At 42.4% G+C, this 25182-nt stretch overlaps 1 protein-coding gene across 1 annotated transcript in view; it reads right to left on the bottom strand.

The window, feature by feature from the left end:
* The window catches only part of LOC106493160 (VPS8 subunit of CORVET complex), a 68564-nt gene that overhangs the window by 18240 nt on the left and 25142 nt on the right, over nucleotides 1-25182 (bottom strand). The window contains exons 20-34 of the mRNA XM_067302046.1: nucleotides 24288-24407; nucleotides 23612-23683; nucleotides 21335-21454; nucleotides 20550-20606; nucleotides 20029-20111; nucleotides 18287-18371; nucleotides 17941-18039; nucleotides 14390-14479; nucleotides 13844-13890; nucleotides 9068-9209; nucleotides 8223-8312; nucleotides 7762-7804; nucleotides 6890-6993; nucleotides 5422-5500; nucleotides 3871-3953 (exon numbers count right to left, since the gene is read on the bottom strand). Coding sequence (XP_067158147.1) covers nucleotides 3871-3953; nucleotides 5422-5500; nucleotides 6890-6993; nucleotides 7762-7804; nucleotides 8223-8312; nucleotides 9068-9209; nucleotides 13844-13890; nucleotides 14390-14479; nucleotides 17941-18039; nucleotides 18287-18371; nucleotides 20029-20111; nucleotides 20550-20606; nucleotides 21335-21454; nucleotides 23612-23683; nucleotides 24288-24407 — 1314 coding nt within the window. The remainder of the gene's footprint in view (nucleotides 1-3870; nucleotides 3954-5421; nucleotides 5501-6889; nucleotides 6994-7761; nucleotides 7805-8222; nucleotides 8313-9067; nucleotides 9210-13843; nucleotides 13891-14389; nucleotides 14480-17940; nucleotides 18040-18286; nucleotides 18372-20028; nucleotides 20112-20549; nucleotides 20607-21334; nucleotides 21455-23611; nucleotides 23684-24287; nucleotides 24408-25182) is intronic.

Genomic DNA, 25182 nt, shown 5'->3' with positions numbered 1-25182 from the left:
GAAGGATTACAACTTTGTAAGGGAGTTAACGCTCAGCCTTTCCGCCCTCTTCAGACAGCATTCACATCCTTAACGACATGGCATTTTTCGTCATGCTCAAGGGGATTCCTCTAGCATCTCTCCCAATACAGTTATTTCAGACTTCCTATTTAACAAATAATTTTATAGCATTATAAAGGACAAACAAGAACATAAATATATTAATCATTATTTCATAAGATTTCAATTATGTAAAGTTGAGTCAATTTGCAATAAGAGGCAGATGCCAAGACCCTCCCTATTTTCTGCAAAAGCAGTAGAGTCTGGTTGTATCCCTTTGCAAGGTGCCCTTTAGCACAGCATTTCGGTTGCAAAGTTAACATTTGCGTAAGGTATAATCTCTAAGCAGTTAAGCCCAGAAGAGGAAGAAAAACAGTCCACTAAAATTGGAATACTCTAATTCCTTTTCAGAAAAAGGAGGATAATCTACCTCAGTTTATTGATGTCATTCACCTTAAAAAAAAAAAAAAAAATCCCCCAGTTAATTCCTGGGCAGCTGTTCTGCTTTCCAGACCTGCAGCTCCAGGGCAGCTATGCTCTACCACAAGGACCTGACCTCTGCTGGAAGAGGTTTTGAGGGCCTTTTCGAGAATTCTCAGGCACCCCTGGTAATTTGGGGTTTTACAGAACTATCTTCAGGGCTTAGGAAAGGCTGGATGTTCCCTAGAGCCCAGAAGAGCTCGTTTAAAAATTTCCGTATGGACACTGTTAAGAGTGACACATCAACAACATTTTGGCCCTGCGTACTGCTCAGAGCCAAGACGGCACTGTTGGGGACCAGCATTTAGACTTTTACATGGGTTCAAAAAGCAAGTGCCCAACTTTGCAGAAGGGCTACCTGTCCAGGGCTAAAAAACCAGAGATGTAACCTCTAGCTCAGAAAGCTGCTGAGCCGTTAAGTCCCACAGGCTGGCAGAGCGTTCTGGGGAACGCCACGTACGCAGGCCACGTTGTGGCTCTTCCCTGAAGGGGACAATCCAAAGAAGCAGATGACAGGTCACGCTCCACAAGGAGGCAAAAAGCCCGCAGTGCTGCCTGCTGTCTGACACATGCGAAGTTTCCTTCCTGATCCCAAACATGGCAAGCGTTCAGAACCCATCACCTTTCCCAACACCTTCTTCCAAGCTGAATTCAAAGCAACTTTCTTCCAACGGCCAAGCTACACATCAAAAGAGAACTATCCCAAAGGCAGCCAGTACACGTCCTGAAGCAGGAGTTTAATACAATGCAGCTACAACGCAAGCAAAAATAACCCAAAGCAGCATTGCCTTTCAGCCGCCTGCAACCCCATTTAGAGATCTGTAACAAAAATAAAAGTTGGTATAAATGCAGCGTGAGTGGAAATGTATGTTTTTTAAGCACAAGAAACAGCAGGAAAAGGGGTTAATAGAATGGTCCGTACTGATAAGAGAGGACACCGTTGCCAGCAGCAAGGCTGAGGAAGGTGTTTTATCAAGCACAGAAGCCGCAGGCTGATAAGACCCCAGCACAGACAAGTTATCAGCGGAAGAGCCTAGATCCCAACGTGAGCAGAATGGCAAGGCTGCAGCACATCGCACATACCATTTCCTTTTCTTTTTCTGTCAGCCCAGCAGGAGGGCTGACTACAGACACGTATTGCAAACCTATATTCCAAAGGAGGAAAAACAGACAACGGGCAGCGATCTGGCCTGTGATTTGGGGCAGCTGAAGTAAGCAAGATGCGGAGGCAAAAAACCACCTTGTAACAGCCAACAACTTCTAAAGGATGCAACTAATCTGTCCAAATCTAATCTGCCATCACGAATCAGAGGAGTCCCAGAGACGCAGCGAGGAGCTGACAGCTGACACCCCTTGTCCTCTGTGCTACACACAAGTGATCCTGGTCAGATCACTGGTTCACATGTGTCTTGGTGCTTGCAAACATGCGAGTGCGTGAATGAGTGTATGAAATCTATAGAGAGTGTTAGGAGGCAAAATCAACTTATTTAGAGATTTCGTAAAAAAAAAAAACCACCTTCCCCTTCCATACGAACTTGTACTGAGTTTTATTACACTTATTTCCCACACCTGTTTCTGAACTACAAGGTACCAATTACTGCTGCTGTTCTGTGAAGTTCCGGCACTAGTATTCTTTGCCTTGAATTGACTCTCTCTCCCCGAATGCATTTATAAGAAGCCATCTTCTCTCCCCATCTCTTGCACTAGTTGTAAAAAAATGGTTGCTTTAATTAATCTCTATTTTGTCAGACCAAATTTGTCAGGCTGACCAGGGAAATGGAGTAAGTAGGGGTAATTCCCTTCCCCCAGCACAGGTGACCAGAGCTGCACATGTCACTTTTCGTAGGGAAGGCATGATTTAAAGCCCTTCAGCTGGTGCACCTCAGGCATCCCATTCTCCTTTGCAACAGTGGCATCACACCTACTGGTTCACCGTACGTTTCACTCTTCTGTTGCCCCCAGGACGTGAATGTCGGCCTCTAGGAAAGGGTTTTTTGTATCACTGCCTAAGAGAGTGAGTTTGTAATAACAGAAAGGGGATGAAATATTTGAAGACTGCAAACAAGAATTTTTAAATCTTCCCAGGAGAGAATGAGATCTTCCTCCATACTGTACTCCATACTCTCAGCTATGTTATCTTCACTTCAGCCACTAGTTTGCCTCCCTCCTCATTCTGATAATTCTCAGTGTAACCCAGGAAAGCCCCTTTTTCAGCCCCCAACCCCAGTTATACCTTCACAACTTCTGCAGCATTTCCTGCCTCTGTTAAACTTCAGCCAAAGCTAGACAGGAAACTGTATCTAATGCTACAGTTAAAACTAGATGAAATTGGTTATTGATGAGACATTAAGCTTGCTCAACACTTTCTACCTATGATAAAACCGTACTTCATTTGATCTCACTTCCTACCCACTCATTTACAACACCTTTCAACGTCTTTTAACTATATTTTTTCCAAAATCCAAGAGCACGTGTAATATTAAGATCAAAATAACAGGCTGCTAGAAGTGTCTGTTCACCCTGGGAAGTCTATAGCCCCTCTCTACTATTTTTCTCCTCTCATTTGGAATAGAAACTCTAAAGAGTAACTCAGCACCTTCTCAACCTTTCAATCCTTCCACTCCGCAATTCAGACAATATCTCTAATTCATTTTCTGCGTTTCTCAAGGTTTGCGCTTAACTCTCAGCCTCATCTTTTGTCCATTTTGCAACAAATGAAATCTGCTTGTGATCACTTGACCAGAGACTCCTTTCTTAAATCAGTTCTTTTACAAGATGCTTGCTACTCACTAAAAAGCGACTCTAAAATAATATACCGCCCCATCAATCAAATGGTCCAGTCTTGACCTCCCTCCCCAAAGCCTACAAACTTTGATTTGGTCTTTCTGCAACTGTCCATCTTAGAGCCTTAGCTACATGGCTTTCAACAAACGGAGTTCAAAGTTGTGAGAAATTTGTCATGGTTTCACCTCTGCAGCAGCCCCCAGAACACCTAGGTTTCGGTTCATAGTAATTGCATCCTTTGAGATAATATTTTATTTGGTTTGCAGAAATTACCTCAATTTTAGTCACTGTACTCACTCAGTTCCTTCAAATTACTCACAAGTCTACATGTTCCCACATGTCTCCTCAGAGGGACAAATCTTCCAGGTCATTCTGTTGGCTTTTCCAAACTACCTCTCAACAACTCAGCGTTCACCGAAACACTGAACTAGACAGTTAGCCAACCCGATCTTTAACGACACAGAAATTGCTATTAAATCAAGAATGTGTTCAGCTCTACCAAGTAGCTGAAAGACACAGTGTGGTAAAGGTTTGTTTGTAATGTTTTTCTCCTGTGCAGAAACTCACCTGGAGAATTCTCTGCAGGATTGAGGGAAGGGCAATAAACGCAGCCATGTTGTTTAGCACTTGCATTGTCAAACTCTTCAAGGCTGAAACATCAAGCGTAAGAATCACCAGCAGCTTGTTAGGATTTGAGTAAAGAGAGGCTCATCTTTCAAATTAAGACAGTTTCATTTTACTTCATGTTTTCTAGTTTGAAAACCATTTTTAGAAGTTTTTTCTTCTGTGCATGTTTTACACGAAGAACGCACATACAGCTTTTCGGTATCAGGAAGCATATTTAAAAGATTGCAATATCAGGATGCTTCTCCCCACTCCTCCCACTCCCTGCCTGCATTAAACTTTCTCACATTTTGAGACTCTCTTTGTAGCATCGTCATTCACTTTTCTTATTGCTACCAAAAGCCAATCTGCAACCCTTGTTCATGTCATAGTCATGACTAAAGCGCCTAGAATTAACCTTTGCATAATACTTTTTTTTTTTCCATCCCCAACTCCCAACAGTAAGAGCCTATATTCAGGTATGTGTAGACCCCAGCAATTCAGCTTCTTCATAGGGGCAACAAGCTAGAGTGGTTTGGGAAGTATATATCTCAGGAACGGAATCAAAATGGTTATGCAGGGACCCAGGTGTGTTATACTCTGTTATATCATCGTTATATCTTCATTTCTGGTACCACTTAAGATAATCTCTTCTCTGAGGGAATCAGCTCTCACAATAGATAATCTAGGGGACATTCTGAATTTAGAGGAAAAGATGAGTTGAAGGAAGAGGGGTGATGCGTGCTTTTGGGTTACTTATCTCTGTAAGACTATCCCCATGAGTCCAGGTACAGCTACCAGTTGTTGGAGGGACAGAAGTAGAAGGAGGCCAGACAGGATGCTAACCATAGCACTTTCTTGCAGTATGCTGTGGTCCTTAACCATGCAAAACTACAATCACTGGGGAAAACAGGGCTGGAACAGACCAGAACACATTATTCTGTCCCAAGACCAGAGTATCTAAGCCTCTTTTTAACTGCTCTTAAGTCTCTCATTACAAGAGGCTTTCCAAGATTCCAGATGTGCTACTGACACCTACAACAGATTCAGTGGGATGCAACTAGAGTAGGGAACTTAGCTGGTGTATTCGAGTTTTACCGATTTGATATATAAAAGACCGATGCGGGCGCAGGAGTACAAAAAGACTAGGCACGGAAGATGATAGTGTATTATGTCAGAAGTTCCAAAGTGCAGACGGTAACCTACTTACAGCCTGGAAAGCCTTTGTACATGCCGTGCATATTGGCCTTTTAACTGAGACCATCCTCAATGGAACTGGCTGATCAGAGGAGTCTGTGGTAGGGCATCTCTTCCACTGAGGATCAAAAAAAGTATCTGCCTGACAAATGCCCAACCTGAGCTCTTAGTCCTGCAACCACTACAGCTCAGATCTACAGCAGGGAATTTAGGACTTGAGTAACAAAACTGCTTTCTGTCTATGCGATCAGTAGAGTAGGAGAGACAGCACAGAGATTTTGATTAGTAGTTGGGGCCGCAAAATGTCAAAATACTTACACTCAGAGTATCGATATTGTGAAGAACCAGACAATTTCTGTGGGGACATCATAGCCTCCAGCAGGGGAAACCAGAGGGCCTAAAGTAATTGAACACAAGGCAAAACCAGTAAGAAAAGAGTAAAACTAAAAATCAGGTGTGACCAACATCACAGTTTGACTTCCAAAGACTCACTTCCATATGCTGAAAAACAGAATTACATTTCTCATGTTATGACTGCAGTAGAAAAGACCTGAAGCATGTTAAAATAGTCTCAGAGCAAAGCATTCCTGGATCTGCTTTCAGTCCAACTCAGTCATATTTTAGACCAACATACCATTCGACTGGGATCCGAGCACAGGGGAACTTTGGCTCCTGCTGCCCCCTCTCCAATTTCTTCTTCATGTAAGATGCAAACTCTCTGGGGTAGAGACTGCCTACATAAAAGGCTGAACAGTGACCGGATCCTGACTTGAACGGGGCATCTAAATTCTCCAGGAAGTATGCATATCAATGATACAGAAGTAATGTAAATAAAAACCATCACCTAAATAGTCCAATGCATGTGCCAAACTGTAATACAGGCATTGTGAAAATTCATATGATATTGTACCTAGGAAGCTTGTCCTTCACCTGGTGGCCAGAGTCAAATCTTATCTGGGCATTGACAAAGCAATTAGCCACCAAGTGGAACAGGACCCAGGGTAAGAGTAAACTGATTCAAATCTACCCAATTAGGCAGGCTGGCTGTAAGCATTCTGTGTGTGCATGTACACACCTCCTCTTTGATCAAACACAGCAACTGTCCGTAGCACAGCAAAACCCTCTGAGAGAAGAACCTGAGTTGGTCACCTTGTACACTGGACAGTGCTCAAAAGAAAGTAGAGACTTTTTGACTTCCAGCCATGCTGCGTCTTCAGACACATGAACAATGTTCTCGGTTTGAGTTTAGCTATTTAAGCTATGTGTAACCGTAGGAGTAAAGATGCCTTCAACATCACTGACACTGGCAAAATGGAGACACAACCTCAATACAAGACAACAAGCTCTCTGCAAGAACTCAGGCAAGCTGTATTGTCTCTACCCCTCAAAGAACAGCCTGACATTAAATTCCTAACTGTCAACTGCTCAATGCAAGGATACAAAGTTGGGATCCTTAGCCTTCTTTAGTGTCTGATGGACATTCAAGCCAAAATTTCAACAGGAGCTAAGAATGGGGGAAAGGATGTTGCCTCAGCTGCTTCTCCACTGCTGATATGCATTTCATTCTGTGCTTCACTCTTACCAGTGAGCACACACTAGAGAATTTCTGTCTTATGGGGTTAAAACCTTAACCCTTGCAAGAAGAATATGAGGCAGAGCAACACAATGACTGCCTGAGATGCATCAGGATCTGACAGGTAGGGAAAGGAAGGGGCACGAGAGGAGAAAGTTTCTAGGGATGCAGAGACCTTCGTCAGTTCTAGTGGCATGCTTTTTATTCCCTTACCTCTCGTTGCTGCTGGTTTAAATTGTGTGAATTCCTCTGGCAAAGAGCAATTGTTTTCATTAACGTATCTTCAATATTTTCTAGCGGGGGCAGTTCTGCTGAACCTAAGTTTTGGGGGGAAAAAACAAATTGTAATTATAAAAATGATTAGATATGTTAACTACCAATCATTCTGCAAAATAAAATCATGCTTTTCATCTAACATCTGTTCCCTATAACATGCAACTACACTATAAAGACGGGTTCTGATTTTTGGCATTTCCTGAAGAGCAGAATAAATTGGGCCTATAAAACATTTCACACAATTTAATAAGGAAGATCTTAGTTGTGGTTTAGGATATAGCTAAGCAACAAGTAAGAGCACTGCATTTGATTAGATGCCCTTGAGTCCTGGGGCTAGCTAATGGTGCAGGCATGCATACATTCATTTTCTGTAGGCAGAACAGTCTCATTTCTCTGAGAAATTTGCTTCAGAAAAGCTACTTTCAGATGCCTCTCATCACTGTTCACATATAATGACTGATACAGTTCCGTAATGAGTCTGAATGGATTCTAACAAGGGAAACATTTCTGGAGAGCCAGGAAGAGTATCAGTCACAGCCAAAAGAGCTAACAGGGCAGGTGACCAAACATAAAATCCATCACAAAGTTTGGTTGCAAGTCTTGCTAGAGCTCTGAGTAGCAGAGTGAGGAAGTCTCATCACAGTAACCATCACAGCCATGTAAATATAAAAAATGTCACTGTAATACCTGGAAACCTGAATCATGAAAGAGGATCTCATTATGCCAGGTGTCAAACATATACATTTTACATTCTTGTATTTGTCTGCCTCTTTTTGATAGAAAATGGATTCTAAATTGATAACTCTTACTTTCATCGTCTTGCGTAAGCATCAGCAACTTGCTCTGCAATCGCTAAAACAAAAGAGAGAACCCAGAACATTAAACTTGAAGAATCTTGATGTGTTTTTAAAAGGTACGTTCACAAAGGCTCGCCCTCGTTTTCTTCCCCAGTATGACTAACATAATACAAATTCCTTTCCAAATATGGAAAAACAAAAGCTCAAAGATGGATTTTGTTTTAAGAAAAATAAATTTCAGTATCTATATGTTATGCGTGGAAAGACAATCTTCAAAATATGCCAGAAAAATATACTGATATGCTGAGTTTGCAGACAAGCTAAAACATTGTTCTATGACAGAAGGTAAACGCTTCCACGCAGTCAAGTGGGAAACAAACTGAGCAGCAGTGACAATATCAAACCTTAACACAAGTCATCGTGCTGATGAGGAGCCTAGCAAAAATGCCACACTCAGGATCTCTGCACCATACCTCAAGCATAACCAGAAAGGCACCATGGATATCTCCCTTCTTCTCCAGTAAATACGAGGACGCTTCATGGAGCTGATGTTTCTGTGTTATCTGAGTTAAAACAAAAAGTGAATTTCTATCTTAAAAAATTGGCCAGCGTTTGCTTTGTTTACTTGATAAGATGATAACTGGATGGTCAGAGAGGATTTTGTCTCCACGTGTTTACAGGCACGTTACTCAGTCTGAGCATTCCTGCTTTTCCCCACACAAGCTATATTGCATTTGTTTCTAAAGTCATGCTATTGCTACCACCAGCATCAAAATCTTAAAAATACATATACAAATCCAAGATCAAGGACAGACTACTAACCAAAAATTTTGTAGACAGGCATTCCTTCAGCACTAGTCAAATTTTGGTGGTGTTGCTTTCCAAAAAAACTGGTTCCCATGATTTCAGATGCCTCCAACACATAAACCAACATTCCCAGCATAAGGAACTCTATTCCTATATTCTAATCAAATTGGAAAGCATGATTTTCTTTTCCTGTGCACATATGCAGTCTGTTTTCATACAAAACAAATCCATGAGAAGCCAATCTGTATTCTGCAGTTACTCAGTAGATTCAGTACATTAATGGCCTTTTCTTATAAGCCCAGAGAGTAAATTTTGAATTAGTATTTTAAATATAGCTAACCATGCTGCAAGAGAGCAGTTTTGCAGCTTGAGAGGCCCAGCAGTGTTAGAATTGGACTTGGAGAGTATCTAGGAATTAACCCACTTTAAAATACTTTTACAGTACTTTAAAGAGGTGGGAGCAGATGTGAAGGCTTTCCCTAGCCTCTGTCCTCATTCACCTCTCTCCTACCTGGATGGCTTCTTCCAGCCTGCAGTATTCCAGAACTTTCAGTGTCTCCAAAACCTGGTCTGGGCTGTAGTGACACAGAAGCTCAATGAACTGCTCAGTGATGCAGGGCGGTAAGTGTATCAGGTCCTGATTGATGCCTTCTCTGGAATACAAAAGGCACAGGAGACCCATGTCAAACTCTAGTCCAGAAGCCTGGCTGAAAAGAAGAGTTTCTTACTGAGTTCTGCATTATCTTTTATGCTTAATACAGAAAAAAAATCAGTGCTTTTAAGAGAAAAATTATGCCGCCTCTACTAGGTACTGGTGCTGGAAATCAGTTAGTAGGCATTTCATTTGTTGCATGACAACTTCCACCGATTCTTCAGCATGGAATGGATCACCCAAGACCCTGAACAAAACTGTGGTGAATTAGTTTCTGCTCTTGCAGAGATGACGACTCTCTGCACATTATGGTCATTGGTAGAGCAGATCTCCACCTGTAAGGTTGTGAACCAGGTGCTGCATATTGCTCAGCACCAAGCCAAAGGCTGCATCCTCTCTCAAGGGCTCGTAACCAGCTGCACCACAGAATCATTTATTTCCAACTGGAACTAAAAACATCTGTCTCATCTCCCATCACGTCATCTGCTCATTCAGTAGGGGTAGGTGAAGTCTCCAATCTCTGCTGTGTTTCCAGCCCGTGCTGTCTCCCAGACCTCCCCTGGCTTGACACAAGCGATGTTACCAGAAGGTCAGGCACTCAGCAGCGCAGGCATGGCGTTATTCTTTTCTGTTTAAGGCCGTGTGTGATGCTACCTGGCATGAGCTGTTCAGAAGGCCAGACTAGGGTCTCCTGTCATTTTAGACTACGTGATTTCTGCAGGTGAAGCTCAGAATACAAGTAATAAACTCATTTAATAAAGGTGTCCCTCTAAAAAGGATTCTTCCAATTCCTTTCCAGTAGCAGCTGTTGGCACTACAATATTTTGAGCAGTGGCCATTTTCCAGTCCCTCGGCTTATTAAGTATCCTTCTAATGTGGCTAAACAAAACTGACAGCAGAATTGAGCACAGTGCCTGTCACTATCCCTGTGTACTGATCGCTTTCCACTCATCTTGTTTCTAAGAGCAACCACAAAGCATGAGATTTCCAAGATCTGGGATAGCAAGGATGACCCTTTCCTGGAGACAGAACGCCTACAGCCCTGCAAACTGAAGAGCAATTCATGACCACCGTAGATTAAACTCCTTGTGCAGAGAAACAGCGAAAGTTTATCTTCTGGAGGAAACAGGCCTCTTAAGCCTGTTCTGAAGCCCCAGCTAGAAAAGAAAAGAGATTAAGGCATATATTTAGTTCTGTTACCTTTCTGAACAGAAATTCCTAATCAGGAGGTGATGTGTTGATGGGCAAACCCTACAGCCATGGGATGGAAGAGCTCTAATATACAATCTGACCCTATCGTCTTCTGGGAGCTACAAAAGCTACCAGGATTATTATCTGATAAAGGCCAGCAGAGTGCTGAGCCCCGGCACACCAGAAGCAGCTCATCATGATTACAGTGTGAATTGCTTGATTATAAATGATATTTGCCTAGAAATGAAAGCCTCACAGGTACCGATCAGTGTCCAAAGTATGGACACAATTGTACAAAAAAAAAAGGTATCCAAACTGCTGGGTTCTGACTTCAAATGAAGAATGGACTTTTGCAGGGTCAAACAAACAAGAATCCTAAAGCCGAAAGAAATCAGCTGCCCTCCTGCATTCACCATCCGCTCCCACAACTCAAATCCTTATCTCCATCCACACATGGAAGGCAGTAAGTGTTCTCCTTTTTGGTGCTAGACAAAAAAAGAAAGTGTTTTCTGTCTAAAATAGTCTCTGTCTACTCAAACATGAAAAACAGCAAGTCATACATTTTTAGTATGAGAACACACATTTAGTCTGGAAATAACACTGGCACCTAAAATTCATGGCTTCATGGGCAAGCCAACCTTTTCCTTAGCTGTTTCACTTAAGAAATCCAGAGAAGAAAGAAAGGAAAAAATGCTGGATTTCAATAATGTCAAAAAATAACTAACAGCCTTGAGACTTGCAGGTCCTGCTCGGTTCAGTGTGATCAAGTACCTCTTCAGCATAACCATGCCAAACATCTCCCCTGCCATAATCTGCACACTCTTTTCAGGAAGGAAGAAATCATTACTGACTTCTCACAAACGCTAGCACAAGCGAGTCTTGCCATGTCATGGTTAGCTGAGCAGTAAGAAGAGCTATTGTAACAGAACCTGCAAGTTTAGACATCTGTTAGTAGGTTTATAGACCCAAAACACTGTGTTGCTAAAAACACTAATATTGTGGGTACAATACACAAATTGCATTGCAAACAGATACGTTTCAGTGCATTTGTTTAGAAAGGAAAAAACTTAGAAAGAGGTTAAAAATGAAAACAAAACAAAGGCTCTGATAAACGAACCTCAGTTCATTTATGTAGTATATGTTACACATGCCTTGGCATACACTACAGTCTCTGTTTTCCATGGCTGTTTATAAGATATGGACATACGGACATTTGGTTTTAATTTCCCTAGGCAGTTTCTATTAACCCTGTTCCCTCTCTTCCTTCCCCCCTCCCCGCCTTCACCTCTTTTAAACTCCTTTAAAATAAACCTCTAGCTAAATTAAATAGGCCAAATTAATCCCTAATGCAATTCCACCAACTCAGTATAGTTACACTAGCATGATGAGTCGTCCCCCATGCGATCAAGCAATTCTTCGTATATGAGACATTAAAAGCTCATTTGCTATACCAAGAGTCTCTCTTCTAATAAGAATTTTACTCAGAAAAAGCCTATAGACATTTAAATTGATTGAAAAGAGAGACGTTTTCAGAAAAAACTAATCAATTTTATGCATTGATATACTACAAAGCATAGGCACATCTGCAAATTAGGCCTTGTACAGTGAGATTTCTCCCTCCCTCCCTCCCTCTCTCAGGATATTGTTCAGCTCACTTGGATATGTCTCAGAAGGAGACAACCTTATTGCACTGATAACAGACCACAGGACCTTGAATGTTACAGAAAAATCATTCCAGTGATCTAGCACCTCTACAGAGCACTTCTTACCAGCAACAGTTTTATACTGATAGGTCAAACCTTGGGCTTCTAGACCTTGTGCTTCAAGGTCAGTCACTGCCACAAGTGAATCCAAAGTATTCAGTACTATTTTGTTCATCTTTCTGCATAAAAACCCCACTTATCTTTTTCTTATTGAGTAGTCTGGCATCTGCAATCCAGTCAGTACAGGGTTTACCTTCACTGCTGGGATGCTGAAAACGATACTGCAGTGCAGAGAATTACTGCACTTTGGAACGCAGAATAGCAACTGTTCACATCAACTTTGCTACGGTGCACATGGCACAACAAGACGAGCCACGCGGCCTGATGCGGCTTGCTGCACGTCAGCCTTGGAGGGAGGAGCAGAGATCTTTTGTAGGATCAGGTACAGCAAGTTGTTTCCTTTTGCTGGTTTGAACATCTGATGTGTTGCTTTTGATTAGAAGACAACTACAGGGGAAACGGCTGTATTTAGCTCTAATTATGGTGGAGCTAGATTGGATGGGTTTATTACTCGGAGATTATGGAAGACATTCTATGCATAAGATTAAAACCCAGGTTAATTACTACCTTCATTGGGTCTCACTTGCTGTAAATGAAGTGATATCATAGCATAAACAGAGTCCTACTTCACATCCAGCTTGATATAATTTCTGCTTAACTAAATCATACAATTTCTCTACCTATAAAACCCAACCAAGATATTTTCTTGTCAAAATTCTGATTTTATATTCTAAGAAACATGGTAGGTGTGGGAGCTAACCCCTTCCAAACAAACATGATTCTAAAACTTCTGAAATAGCAAGGTAAGTCTTTTTTATTATTATTATTTACATCCTAATAAAACTAAAAGACTGATTATTCCCAAGTTCTAGCTTCCACAACATGCTTTTTCATTCCATTCAAATCAGAACCAAAACATTGACACTTGAGTTTAGATAATATTATCTTTTCTTAGTTCTCCTGCTGATAAAGCACAATAATTAATTTGTAGCTAACTGATAAAACAAGATCTCTCCAGAAAATATTAAAGAGAATTGCATTAACAATTGCTAGAATGCAACAGGAGCTGTGCAGATATAAATGTCTTACAAAATAAATAAGTAAAATCAAGGGCTTGTAGCATTTGAAACTGATTCAACCGAAAGAGAACACTCGGTGCTGAAACACTGAAAGAACAGGAGCAGATGGAGCAAACAACTAGTTAAAGAGAAGTCTGCAATGAAATATGGCAGCAAATCCGAAATTAGCTATAAATGAGAATTGCCAGTAGACCAAAGCATCTTTCTATTTATGTTAAATTTGGGGCCCCTCAGTGAAGTAATTAAACCAGTGGGTGCCCGAGAACAGCAACGGCAGTTCAGTCACAGGGTAACCATTTCGCAGCCTTCCCAAAAGAGCTGGTATGTGGTGCCCAAACTCCCACCAATGTGGGGGAAGCGTCACACTGCACTTACTGGAACCCACACCACTTCCCAGTTAGGAAGGCAGACGTGGGCTCTGCTGAAGAATACTCCACAAAACAGCGTTATTTTTCCTTTTCTTGGGCAGTTTGAAGAGCAAGTCTCTTTTTCTAGGCCCTAAAATTGCATGTAGACCACATACAGATACATTGTTTCAGAGGAATATATTTAACTCATATATTAAAGCAACGGTTTGTAAATGGTCCAATTTTCTTACGTACCTTGGGTCAAGGAGACTCCTCAGAAACTGGAAGAGTAAGAACTGGTCCTACATAACAGGAGGAGACGAAGTATTACTACTTTAAGTAATGTGCTATAAACCAGAGTGATTCCTGGACTATATCTACTGAAGGAAATACTGCTCATGGCTGGTGTTTGCTTAAGAAGTTGGTTTAGGCGTTTTCCTTAAGTAAACCCTTACACACCGCTTCCTTTGAGAATATGTTTGCTGACACCAGGTCTGCCCAAGCTCTGAGTTTAAGCCAGACCGGACTCCAAACTGAAAACTGTGCTGTCAAGTGATGCAATTAGCAACTCAGCGATCAGACGTTTTTACAGCCAGATATTCACAAACAGGCCAAATAATTTAACGTGGCAATTCTTGCAGTTGAATAGCTATTAAGCTATTTTATGACAGAGTGACAAACTTACCGTTACTCTTAGCAATCTGGGAAGAGAATGACTGCACCAAAGGGTGTCACGTGCCTCTGACAAGCATGGCAACCCCACTGCAAAGAAGCACCAGCAAAGAACTTGTGACACCTTACCTGAAGGTTTGTAATGATGCGCTCAATCTGCTCACCGAAGTGAATGGCCACCAAGTCGGCTGCTTTAGAGGGGCTCAGCAACAACAACTCCTTTGGAGAGGGAATCACAACAAAAATAATTATCTTTAATTTTACAGGCAATGTAATTAAGCAGCATCACTGAGTCCATTCATATTGTAACTGCATCTTTACCTAGATGAAAGCTCAAAAATAATGAATACCATCACCCAAAAAGGATTTTGAAAATAATTATAAGGAAAGGTAGTTTGGAGAAAGACACTTTTGAAAGTCAATGATTTAAGTCTGCAATAGAAAGAACACAAAACTCTTCACACCAGTCAGACAGCATCTCTGTTCTAAGGCCAGCAAATGATTTCATGCGCTTTGCTGACAACAGCCCTTTACTCTGTGCTGACGAGACCAGCTAGCGCCAGTTGGGAAGAGATCCAGCAGGAAAGAGGAAACAAAGGCACCAGCTGACTCTACAGGGCATTTCTCAGTCAAAAAGAAACAGTTTTTAAATAGCACTGGCCTGAACTAAACTGTAACCAGAGGTTTAGAAGTAAGTTTCCTGAAATCGTGAATTCCCCTGTTATCTGCCCAGAACTGAAAAAGAACCCTGGAAAAATTTCCTTACTGTAATAAAAGGAAAAAAAAAAATCTTTAAGATGCCTGTTGTTTGTCTCCTGCCAAGCTTGATCTAAAAGATCATACAAGATTATACAAGTTCACATGACTCAAAATATGAGTTTTCAGCTCCTAATGCTTTCATACTTCCAATTGAGAAGCAGTAACTGAGAAGCAACTGCTTCAAACAGATTTTTGGTAAATGATAACCCTTCCCACCCTCCCCGCTAAGCCTACAAAGGAGAAAGCATTGCCTTACAAAACAAAAACAACTGTTAAAGGTGATACAGAAAGAAAAGCTTCATAAACGTACATCTGAAAAAAAGAAATTTCTGGAAAAGCTACTCTGCAGTAACTTGGTCTCCTAACACATGTAGCAGCCACCAATTCAGCTGATACAGCCCCTGAGAAGGCAGTAGTGCACAAGGCACGTGGGTCTGAGGATAGAAAGTGACCCTCACAAATAGCATTAAGACTGAAAAGAAGCCTTAGACCTTACTTTGAAAGCGATAAACATCAAAGAACAATTGCTGTGTAGAATGATGGAGAGAATAAGAAACGGCATTGACTACGAACTCTACTTTGTGTCATACACCCACCAGGAAGGACACCGCTAGTCTCAACAAAAAGGCTGTTTTGTTGCTTTCATACCTCAGCAGATGAAAGGACAGTTGTTCAACGCCCTGAAATCAGAGCACCATCCCAGTAAAATTCTATTTACTATTTTAAGTCTTATGAAAGTCTGAGAGCAGGATTAATACACTGGAAAAGAACAAAAGCCCAGGGCAGCCAGTGAGCCGCTAAGCCACATGATGTTGCACATACTGTTCATCTCTGCTAGAAAAAGGACTCTGCCAAAAGGAAAGAGGAAGCTGATCTCAGTAACAGCATCCAAGAAAGGTGACCTACAGAACAGGTCATCTTCCCAGTAGTTTTTCAGGGAAAGCAGCAAAAAGCAGCAAGGATAAAAGCAGCAGGCCCCTTTCAGCAAAGATGGTGGAACAGTGCGAGAAATCCTACATCTAAGGATAACCATGCACAAGCCGAGAAGAAGATTTTCTATTGCTTGCCAAAGTCAGAAAAATACGCAGCTCTGACAAGCTGGCACTGGGCACTTCTGACACTGTACAATATTCAAGAAGCGGCTCCACCAGCCTGGGGAAATAAAAACAAACAACACAATATGTAAAGTTGTCAATCTTAGCCTATGACAACCTTATCAAAACTGGTACAACACAATGACAGACATCAGGAAGGGCAACCCAGGACATTTCTGATCTGTTCTGAGACACCAAAGCACGGAACAGCAACTGTCAAAGGCCTCAGGCTGAAGACACCAGCAAGGAGACGATCCTGTGATTTGATAAAGACACAAGCTAGTGCTTATGAAGTGAGACTAGCTCACCCATAAGGCCAACCAACTTGGGCTGTATATACCAATACAAGCAGAGGCAACTGTATTCAGTAGGAGAGAAGAACCAGACAGACGCAAGGAAGCAGCAAGGGGGACAGAAACAGTTTGCTCAACTCGGAAGGGCCAGCATGTAACCACAGTTGCTCTGAAAAGACAGTAATGAGCCAGATCTATTCAGATAAAGCACAACCATCACCTTCAACACCGCTTTTTGTAGGCTCCCCAAGTGTTCCTGAAACATGGATGTGAACTCAGCAAGGTGCATGTCATACAGCTGAATTCACGTTGTTTAATGTCTTTTGAACCATCTTCCTCTTGGTCCAGTTTCTCATTAGTCATCCACTACTTTCAGATACTAGCAGAGACCAGACGTATTCTGCATCTTTCAAATGGTCCCCGGTACTTTTTTGCCCACCTTGTGGGATGTGGATTTCTGTGGCTGTTTTCTGGCCAGGTGTATGACTGCTCGCTTTATAGACAAAGCTACCATCCTGGCTCATCCCCAGATCACCCTGGAGGAGGCCGACACCACCTTGAAAAAACTAGATGTAATGGATGCCTCATGCCTGACTGGACAATCATTTTAGACACATCTCCGTCTCCTGAAGCAGAGGGAGATTGAGGAGATGGGAAAGGTTATTAAACAGAGAAATTTAGCAACAGTTTGTGTCTTAGGGTAGAAGTTAGGTCTCCATCTTCCTGCAGGATAGAAGTGCCCCAGGTACCAATGCTGAATGTATTTAACACAGTAATACGTGGAACTCGATACTACAGATTGTGAGGCCAGTGATGTTGACGTCCTGACCTTGCTGCTGCGGGCTCAGGAGATGAAAGACTTGCTAATGGATCACTTCCTTATTATATAGTGTGCACTAGCCATCACCTCCTGATATGGTCATGTTATCCAAAGAGCAATACTTAAAATCAAGAAACCAAGGAAGCCATCCTGAATCCAAGAGATGCACTTTCACTAATGTATGACATCACTAAAACCATACAAGCATGTTGAAAAAGTCAGAGCAAGTTGCTTCGTTCGAACCAAATGCTGAACAGAAATGCCAACAAATTTTGCCCTTTGTACTCCAAGATTTTCAGGATCCTGCTAACTGGTGGTCCAAGCTAAGACCTATGAAGCACACAGACAAATACTGAAGGATTTCTTGAGCAATTTTCTGATTTTGCCAGCCATGTTCTGAGCAGTTTTGACTTAACCGTTGTTTGCCTCAGTTTCCCCATCAAGGCACTCCCCTCCACACAAGACATAAAAGCAACGAGCACTTTGTGCAGAGGGAAGTGAGAGTAAACCTGTGCTAGACATCACACGCAGTAAGGCAACGCTGGTAGCTATTTTCAACGTCCTGTTTGCAACAATACCAAAATCTCCTCTTCTTAAGGCTTACCAAGCAGCTGTCATTCAACACAGTGACACTTCTGCTTACAGAGCAGCACTAGGCAGATCCAGGAAGAGTCAGCAGGAGCTCAGGTATGCTGGGTTTAAGCCATACTGTACCTCTATATGGTCCAAAGCTTTCTGCCACACTGACTGCTTCTCTTCAGCACTGTACCCAGGCATAGAGAGGATGTTGTGAATGTAGTTGAAAACTTCCTCCTGTAAGGCATAAAAACACAAATGGTAGATTATGTTCCACACCCCCATTAACAGCATCAGATTTTATCATGGCATTTCACACACACACACAAGAAGCCTTTACTATAGGTAAGAAAAGGCAACTGAAGAGGACAGTTTTAAGGTAGAAAAGAGAAGAGCAGGACTGCTTTGCCCGTTCACATTACCACCAGCAGGGTGGGCTGCACTGCTGTGAAGAAGGAAGGTCAGAAGCACCAAACGTACTCACCTTTCTCACTGGATCACGCAAGTAACAGCCAATGATCTTGTCATAGCGGAGCTCTCGTTCATACATGAACTCACAAATCTGATAGCTAAAATGAAAAAGATACTTTCTACATTAGGACAAACACACTCGCTCAGTTGGCTCAGCAGAATGCAAGCACATAGGCCAGACGCAGCACAGGTTGGCAGGATACCTGACCGTGATGCCCCAACAGATCTATACAAAATCCCAGAGGACCATTCCTCCATGTTAGCTCTTCTAGAAGCTCTTTCACATCCTCTGGACACCTTCTAGTTCCCTCATCCCTTAATCACCATCTTTATGATGCTCTCCCCATCATTTTTTAGTTTCAGAAAGAACCAGAAGATTTAACTCGGTAATTGCTGCTGCAAGACCAGCACTCAAGAGAAAATACAGTATGTTTTACAAAAAGCATTCAGAAGTGTCTTACATTAAGGCTCTTAGTTTTGTAAAAATCACACAGGTTAATATAGGAGCTTCCCTCCCCAAATTAGCATCTCCTTGAGGGCTCCAATTTACATACACCAGTTACTATCAGCCACAGGCCAATGAGCCTATGACCTCCCCCTTTTGGGGGAGTCATCATACAGAACAGAGAAACTGGCATTATTAAGGTCAGAGGCAAGGGACAGATAACAAAAATCCTGATCATCTTACTTATTTCCATAACACAGTCAGCTCTAAGCTAGGCCAATGTACAATCCTAGCGCCAAGAAATACACTGAAGTAGTAGTGTGTTATGACACAGCAGGTTTGCTTCAATTTTTAATAAACATCTTTAATATTTTGAGTCAGGAAGATATGAGATAAAAACAGTGTGTAACTGAAGCAAAACAAGTCAAAAATCTGCTAAATCACTTCACACCACCGGTCTGTTAGCTCTGACAGCAGTGACTGAACGGGTGGCACTGCCTGTCATACTCTCTCAAGCAAGGAGAAAAAAAATCCGTGTGGATATTCAGGCGATCAGCTTGCTTGTGACTCTGATTCTCAGGAGCTTGTGCTGCATTTCTAAGTCATATTGGGGCTGAAAAATTTGGCCGAGTAAATCCTTCTAGGGGACACGGGAAAACAGGCAGGGCACACCCCACCTTTTCACTTCCTTCTCTCTGGTCCTTTGTAACACGGTGGATTCACATAACTTGTGTAACATCCAAATTCAAGACTTGGACAAAGATGCCCTGGCTGACTAAGTCCGGGCATGACAGACACTTTCCAGAAAGGTAAAGCAGCTAAAGGAGATGGTGGAAATTTTCAGCCTTTCCAGACACTGCATTTCTCTCCTACTCAGTTCTAAAATGAGTAGCATGGGGGTGGCTCCAGACCCTAGCGTGCTTATAAATCCACCTGTCGGCCTCACCCCAACCAGTCATCTCCATCTGTCAGTGGCAGAGCATTCAAAAATACAACTACACCTTTGAGCAAAGCCTTGGCTCTAGAATAGGAAGTGCCAAAGCTCATCAAGCTCCACAAATTTCACACTGAAAGATTCCCACAGCTCTACACAAAGCATTGTTAAGGTAAGAGGAGGTGTGAACACCCAGTGAGATAGAAGAGAGAGACTGGTACAGATTAAATATGACCTGATAAATGAGGCGCACATGAATGCATACGCAAAATAACACAAATCACAGCTGCAAAATTGGAACAGGATATCTGGGGGAAAAAAGCTTTGGAAGAGTTTTAAAGGCAATATTTTTATACTGTGCACACACACAACTTACAATTCAGCTTTTTCTGCCATTTGGATAAGGCGGTTCTCTTCAAACTGTACTATCCCTCCTGCCTGGAGCAATTCTAAAAGGACCTGCAGATGTTGAAAACCAGTTAATTATATAGCACTGACACCTGGACAGCCAATGCTGTTGTAGAGCACATCGCTCCTGCTCCAAAGAACTTTGTATTAACATGGGGATTATTTTACTTTTTGTGTTTGTTTGTTTGTTTTTAGTTGATTGTCCACTATGAAGGTCATGGGTTTCCCCAGGACTTTTTCTGCTTCTGTTCCTACTGCTGTCAAACCTCTCCTGCAGGCAGTGGGGGGAAGGATCCTGCCCCATTCCCACTGCACACAGCATTGCCTAAGTTTTTCATGCTGACCACCACTCCCATGCTAGGTGACTGCTTTGGCATACGATCTTCACTATGCCTTTCAGCCAGCATCCATTCCCCAACAAGGCTGAACTTGGCTCTAGAGTTTGGCCATTCCTCATACTTAAAGAACTGTTCCTTTAAAGGTCATTACCTGTTGCCTCTCAGAATGGCGGGAATCATCATCGGGACTGCACAGGAATTCAAGGACCTGTGCAAGGATGTAGAAGTTAGCATGAGTTAGGCCTAGTTAGCATAACCATTACTCTAAGCCCATGAACTTTAACCAACTTTTTGCTGTAGTATAAGTAGAAAAAACATGATTAACCACCTGTCCCAAACAACAGAAGAGTTTCAGTGTGCTCAAAGGAAACAGATAGCCAAACTACGCAAACAACCTCTTTAACATCAAGAAGTGCACAAGCCCCCAGAGGCATCCAGACCGAGTAGATTGTGAACACCACCACCACCAAGAGCAAACCAGAACATGAGTGCACAATTTGAATGGACTATTCATCAACAAGGTATTCTCTATCAAATTCTATAACTAAGGACACTTAAGAATACTGGAGTAAACGAGGTCCCAAAAGATTCTGGAGAGGGAAAGCCACAACCCTGTGGCAGGAGTGACCAAAAGAACCTGCCTTTCCATGGAGAAGAGGAGAGGTGTTTTAACACTCGTGGCTGTCTCCATCCCCTGGGACCTGATCCCATTTCTCGCACAGTTCCAAGAGGCAGGCTGAAATAGGGACCTTACTGTGCTTCTGTGGTCCCTCCTATACCTCTGCTTTGAAGTCACAACAAAGTCCTAGCAAGATGCTACCTGTTATACAATGCACTGGTTCTTTCAGAATTGCTTCAGTTTACAGCACCAGCCACACTTTCCGTGGCACGGCACTCTATTTAGATTTTTTCTGTTCCTGGCAAAGGAATACTTGCCTGGTCAAAAAGCGTCCTGTTCACAAACAATGTGTTGTTGGGCTTGGCGAGCTGACGGGCAAGGAAGGTAAAGAGGCAGCCAACCTGCGATGGGGTGAAGTCAGAATTCTCCACCATGACCTGAGAAGCATTAGGGAGAAAGGAGAGAAATAAAACCAAAAGTGATTCATTCTGCAGCTGCCTTTGGGATAACAATCAGGATGCTGCAACAAGAAATCACTGTATGACCACCGGGCCTCTTCCCACCCGAGACACCTACACAGTTTCCTGTTGCAAGTCCATCCTGGAGGTCAAAATAAGAGCCACTCTCTCTGGTATTCATCTGTTTGGCCTGAAGACACAGGCAACAGGTATATTCTGCTCTAAAGCTGAAGAGATGGGGCTTCTCTGCCCTGTAGTGAAGGGAAGTACTCTTGCATGTGCCTGACTTTGGGGGTAAAGGGGCTCCAAACAGCGGTGAGGAAGCCTATGTTTATCTCCATCTCCATAGTCTGCGCTGACGACTGGACATGCAATAGGGCTCCTGAGCAGAGAAATGTTGTTACATGAGGAAAAAAGACAAAACGAAAAATTGTGGGAGGAAAAAATACATTTGGCTTCAAGCCCCAGGCACTCACCACTTCAACTGTGGTACGCAAGAAGAACTGATGAAATGACTAAGTAATAACTGTGGCTTTGGAAAAATGTTTCTTTTCTCACATTAAATTAGCTGCAAGTCTATGAATAGTTTGAGAAACCTGTAGCTGTGCTGACTTGACTTCAAAATATAGAAAACATGAATATCTAAGAGTTACCACAAAAGAGGTTTGAAACCTGAGGAGTACTTGTTACATGTCTGGCACATTAAAAAAAAAAAAAAGTATGATGTGTCCTGACTTGGTGTCTTAGGTTTCCAAATAAAATAAAACTTAAAAAAAAACCAACCAACCAAACTACTCTCAAACACTTAGAGAATGTGAAATGCCCCTGCTTGGAGAATCCCCTCTAAGAGCAATGGGTTTCAACCAGTATTAGTGGAAGGTCTACATCAGCCAGGCTCTATTGTAAGCACATGGCTATTTTCTAAGTGCTTTTATTGCCAATGATAAATTTCTTTTATTTAAAAAGCTCCAAGATTTTTTTAAATTTTTATTCAAAAAGAGAGCAGATTCAAGACCAAGGGGCTGAGAATTCTCATAGCACTGAATCCTTTGCCTGCAGATGCATCTAATCCTGCCGCATTTCTCACAGTTACCATCCTTTTCCCCTCCAAGAGCAGGGCTGAATTTTGTTGCAGGCAGACAGAACTTGCTTGCTATGTGGCCGGTAGCACAAAGTAGCGCTGTAAACAGGTAGATCGGACCTAAGCCTGCCACGGGAACATATTCCACAGTAGCTCCAGAACAGCAGGACGCCTCCTGCTGACAGCAGCTACAGACGCAACAAGCATGGCCTAACGCAGCACAGGGTTAACTAACATCATTACAGCAAAGCCTGACTCAGCCAGACTCGCAGAAGTTCCCCCACAGTGGCATTCTCTCAGCCCCCCGACGCAGCCTACCGCAGCAGCTCTGTCGCTGAATTCACTCGCTGGTGCCCTTGCTCTCATCTATCCATGATGACAGTGACAGGGGAACACTACTTATGATATGTTTATACATAAACAGCTTCCAAGCGGAGTTACTCATTATTAATGCTGACAGCTTTGAAGAGGAAAGCAAACAGCATTTGGCAGCAAGAACTTTTAATGAGAACATTGTTAAGGAACGTGGTCTGCAAATGACAAGTGATTTCTAGAGCACCGGGCTGACAGCTCTGACACTCTTCTCTCCCATCTACTAAAGACAGGCCTGTCATTGTGGGTATGTTACATCCCAAATACAGCATTTGCAGACACAGGAGCAGGGTTTTAGCAGAAGAGCATTGGCACCCTGCCAAGCACTAGATTCCCAGGATGGTTTTCTGCTGAGATGGAAACAAGGAGTAGAAGGGATGAGGAGCAGACAAAAATGAACTTAACAGTGCAGAAAGGAGGAGTCTGACATCAAAGTACAAAGCAAGGGAAATCACAAAAATGGAGACCTTGCTATCTCCATGCTTTATGGCATGAAGCATCACTTCTAAATACCCAACTGACCACCTGGGCTGAGGTGAATCCAAGCTCCAGCACATCTTCTCAGAGGTGTCATTCAGCACAGGACTGGAAACACCTCACCTAAATTACGGGCTTTACTGCACAGTGTCATACGTAATCACAGTCAGACATATATACAGAGGTTAATTTTTAGGCACACTCACTTTCAGAAGTATGTCCACAATTCTCTGTTGATATTCCACAGCTTGCTTGTCATTCTTAAAATCTTCAAAAGTCTGCAGGAGGCAAAATACTGACACTTTGAGAAGAATGCCCTCCACCCCCAGCTCTAGAAATAAAAGCAAACATGAACAAGCAGCCATATCACAAGGCTGACAATCCTTTTAAGTCCTTTCTGGGCATATTACCTAAGCACCAGGTTCCAAGATAACAATCTGCTCTTTTGTAACTACCAAAACAGTTCTTACATATCCAGGTAAAAGTAGCAGGTCCCAAATAGATAGAGGAAATGGAAGAAACTTAGAAAGAAAGAAAGAAAGAAAGATGACTCTTTATGCAGGAGAGAGATGTAGGTTTTGAAACACTCTCTACAAGCACATTATTGTTTTATCTGTGCTTTTAAAGATGGCCTCTGTTAACAGAGCATTCTACTGCATAATGTCACATATTCATCAATTTATATAAGGTCATAAAGGACCATTATGATCTCCTCTGATATCTTATAAAACACAGGTCAAAACATCCTGCACTGAGCCAGTAACCACTGGTTTAGCTACAGCATGCACCTTTAAAGGCATCTTGGAGGTCACACAACCATGACATACTGATGGAGCAGCTGGTGTTGCATTTTTCTCTTGGAGGAGTTTAATGGCCTCTTACCAGAGCAAGAACATTAAGAAATTCCCGAGTGTCGAAGTGCAGCAAGGTACGAACATAAGGATAGACCTCTTCATCCACAGATCCCTCAGTTGAATGCAGCCGGATGAGAAATTCGAAGACCTACAATGAACATTCAAACAAACACAGCAGATTTCCTACAGATTTCAGATAACTGAGAGCACAAGCACATGGGAAAGCAGCATCATGACCTGTTTTGCACTAAGCTTTAAAACACCTCCGGAGTTCATCAATGTTCTAACTTGAGTGCTGCTTCCTGCTGCTTACTGACAGCAGAAAAATCTTCCCCTTAAGGCTCACCAACAAATTTCAGATCAATGAATGATCAGTGAAGGCTGATAAGTCCTGTCGGATGGAAGGAGAAGAGCTAGTCTGGCCTCAAAAGTGCTGAAGGACCCTCAGATCGATGGCAAGCAAGAAGGATCCCAGTGGTGAGATGTCTCAATGCAATCCAGGCTATTCCTACTTCACAGATACCGTTACGGAAAAAGTGATCAAACCCAAACCAAACAAGAGAGATCTCTAGAAAAGAACTGACTCTGTAAACCATATGCCATCCCAGCGCTCAAGACTGAAGGGTCGAAAATGTACCATAGTCACACCTAGAGCAAAGGACAGTGAAGGGCAAGGACTTCTCTGCTGCACATGTAGTCTTACAGTAAAAATAAATAGCGGGTAAAACTCCCCTGGATGCCATCCTGGTGGATGAAAACACAGGACTCTATGTCAAACAAAAAAGGAAAAGTACTCAAAATCCTTTTTCTCCTCCCTTTGTCTAAATCAGCACAAACGTAGAAATCATTAGCACGGACTGGCCGAGAAAGGACCAGTCAGTGTACAAACTGTGAGTCAGTAGTCAGGGAGCTTCTTCAGACGC

Source organism: Apteryx mantelli, chromosome 9 (genome assembly GCF_036417845.1).
Source record: "Apteryx mantelli isolate bAptMan1 chromosome 9, bAptMan1.hap1, whole genome shotgun sequence".
NCBI classification, from domain to species: domain Eukaryota; kingdom Metazoa; phylum Chordata; class Aves; order Apterygiformes; family Apterygidae; genus Apteryx; species Apteryx mantelli.
The sequence above is the reverse complement of the archived record's forward strand: the minus strand, read 5'-3'. Positions and strand labels throughout refer to the sequence as shown.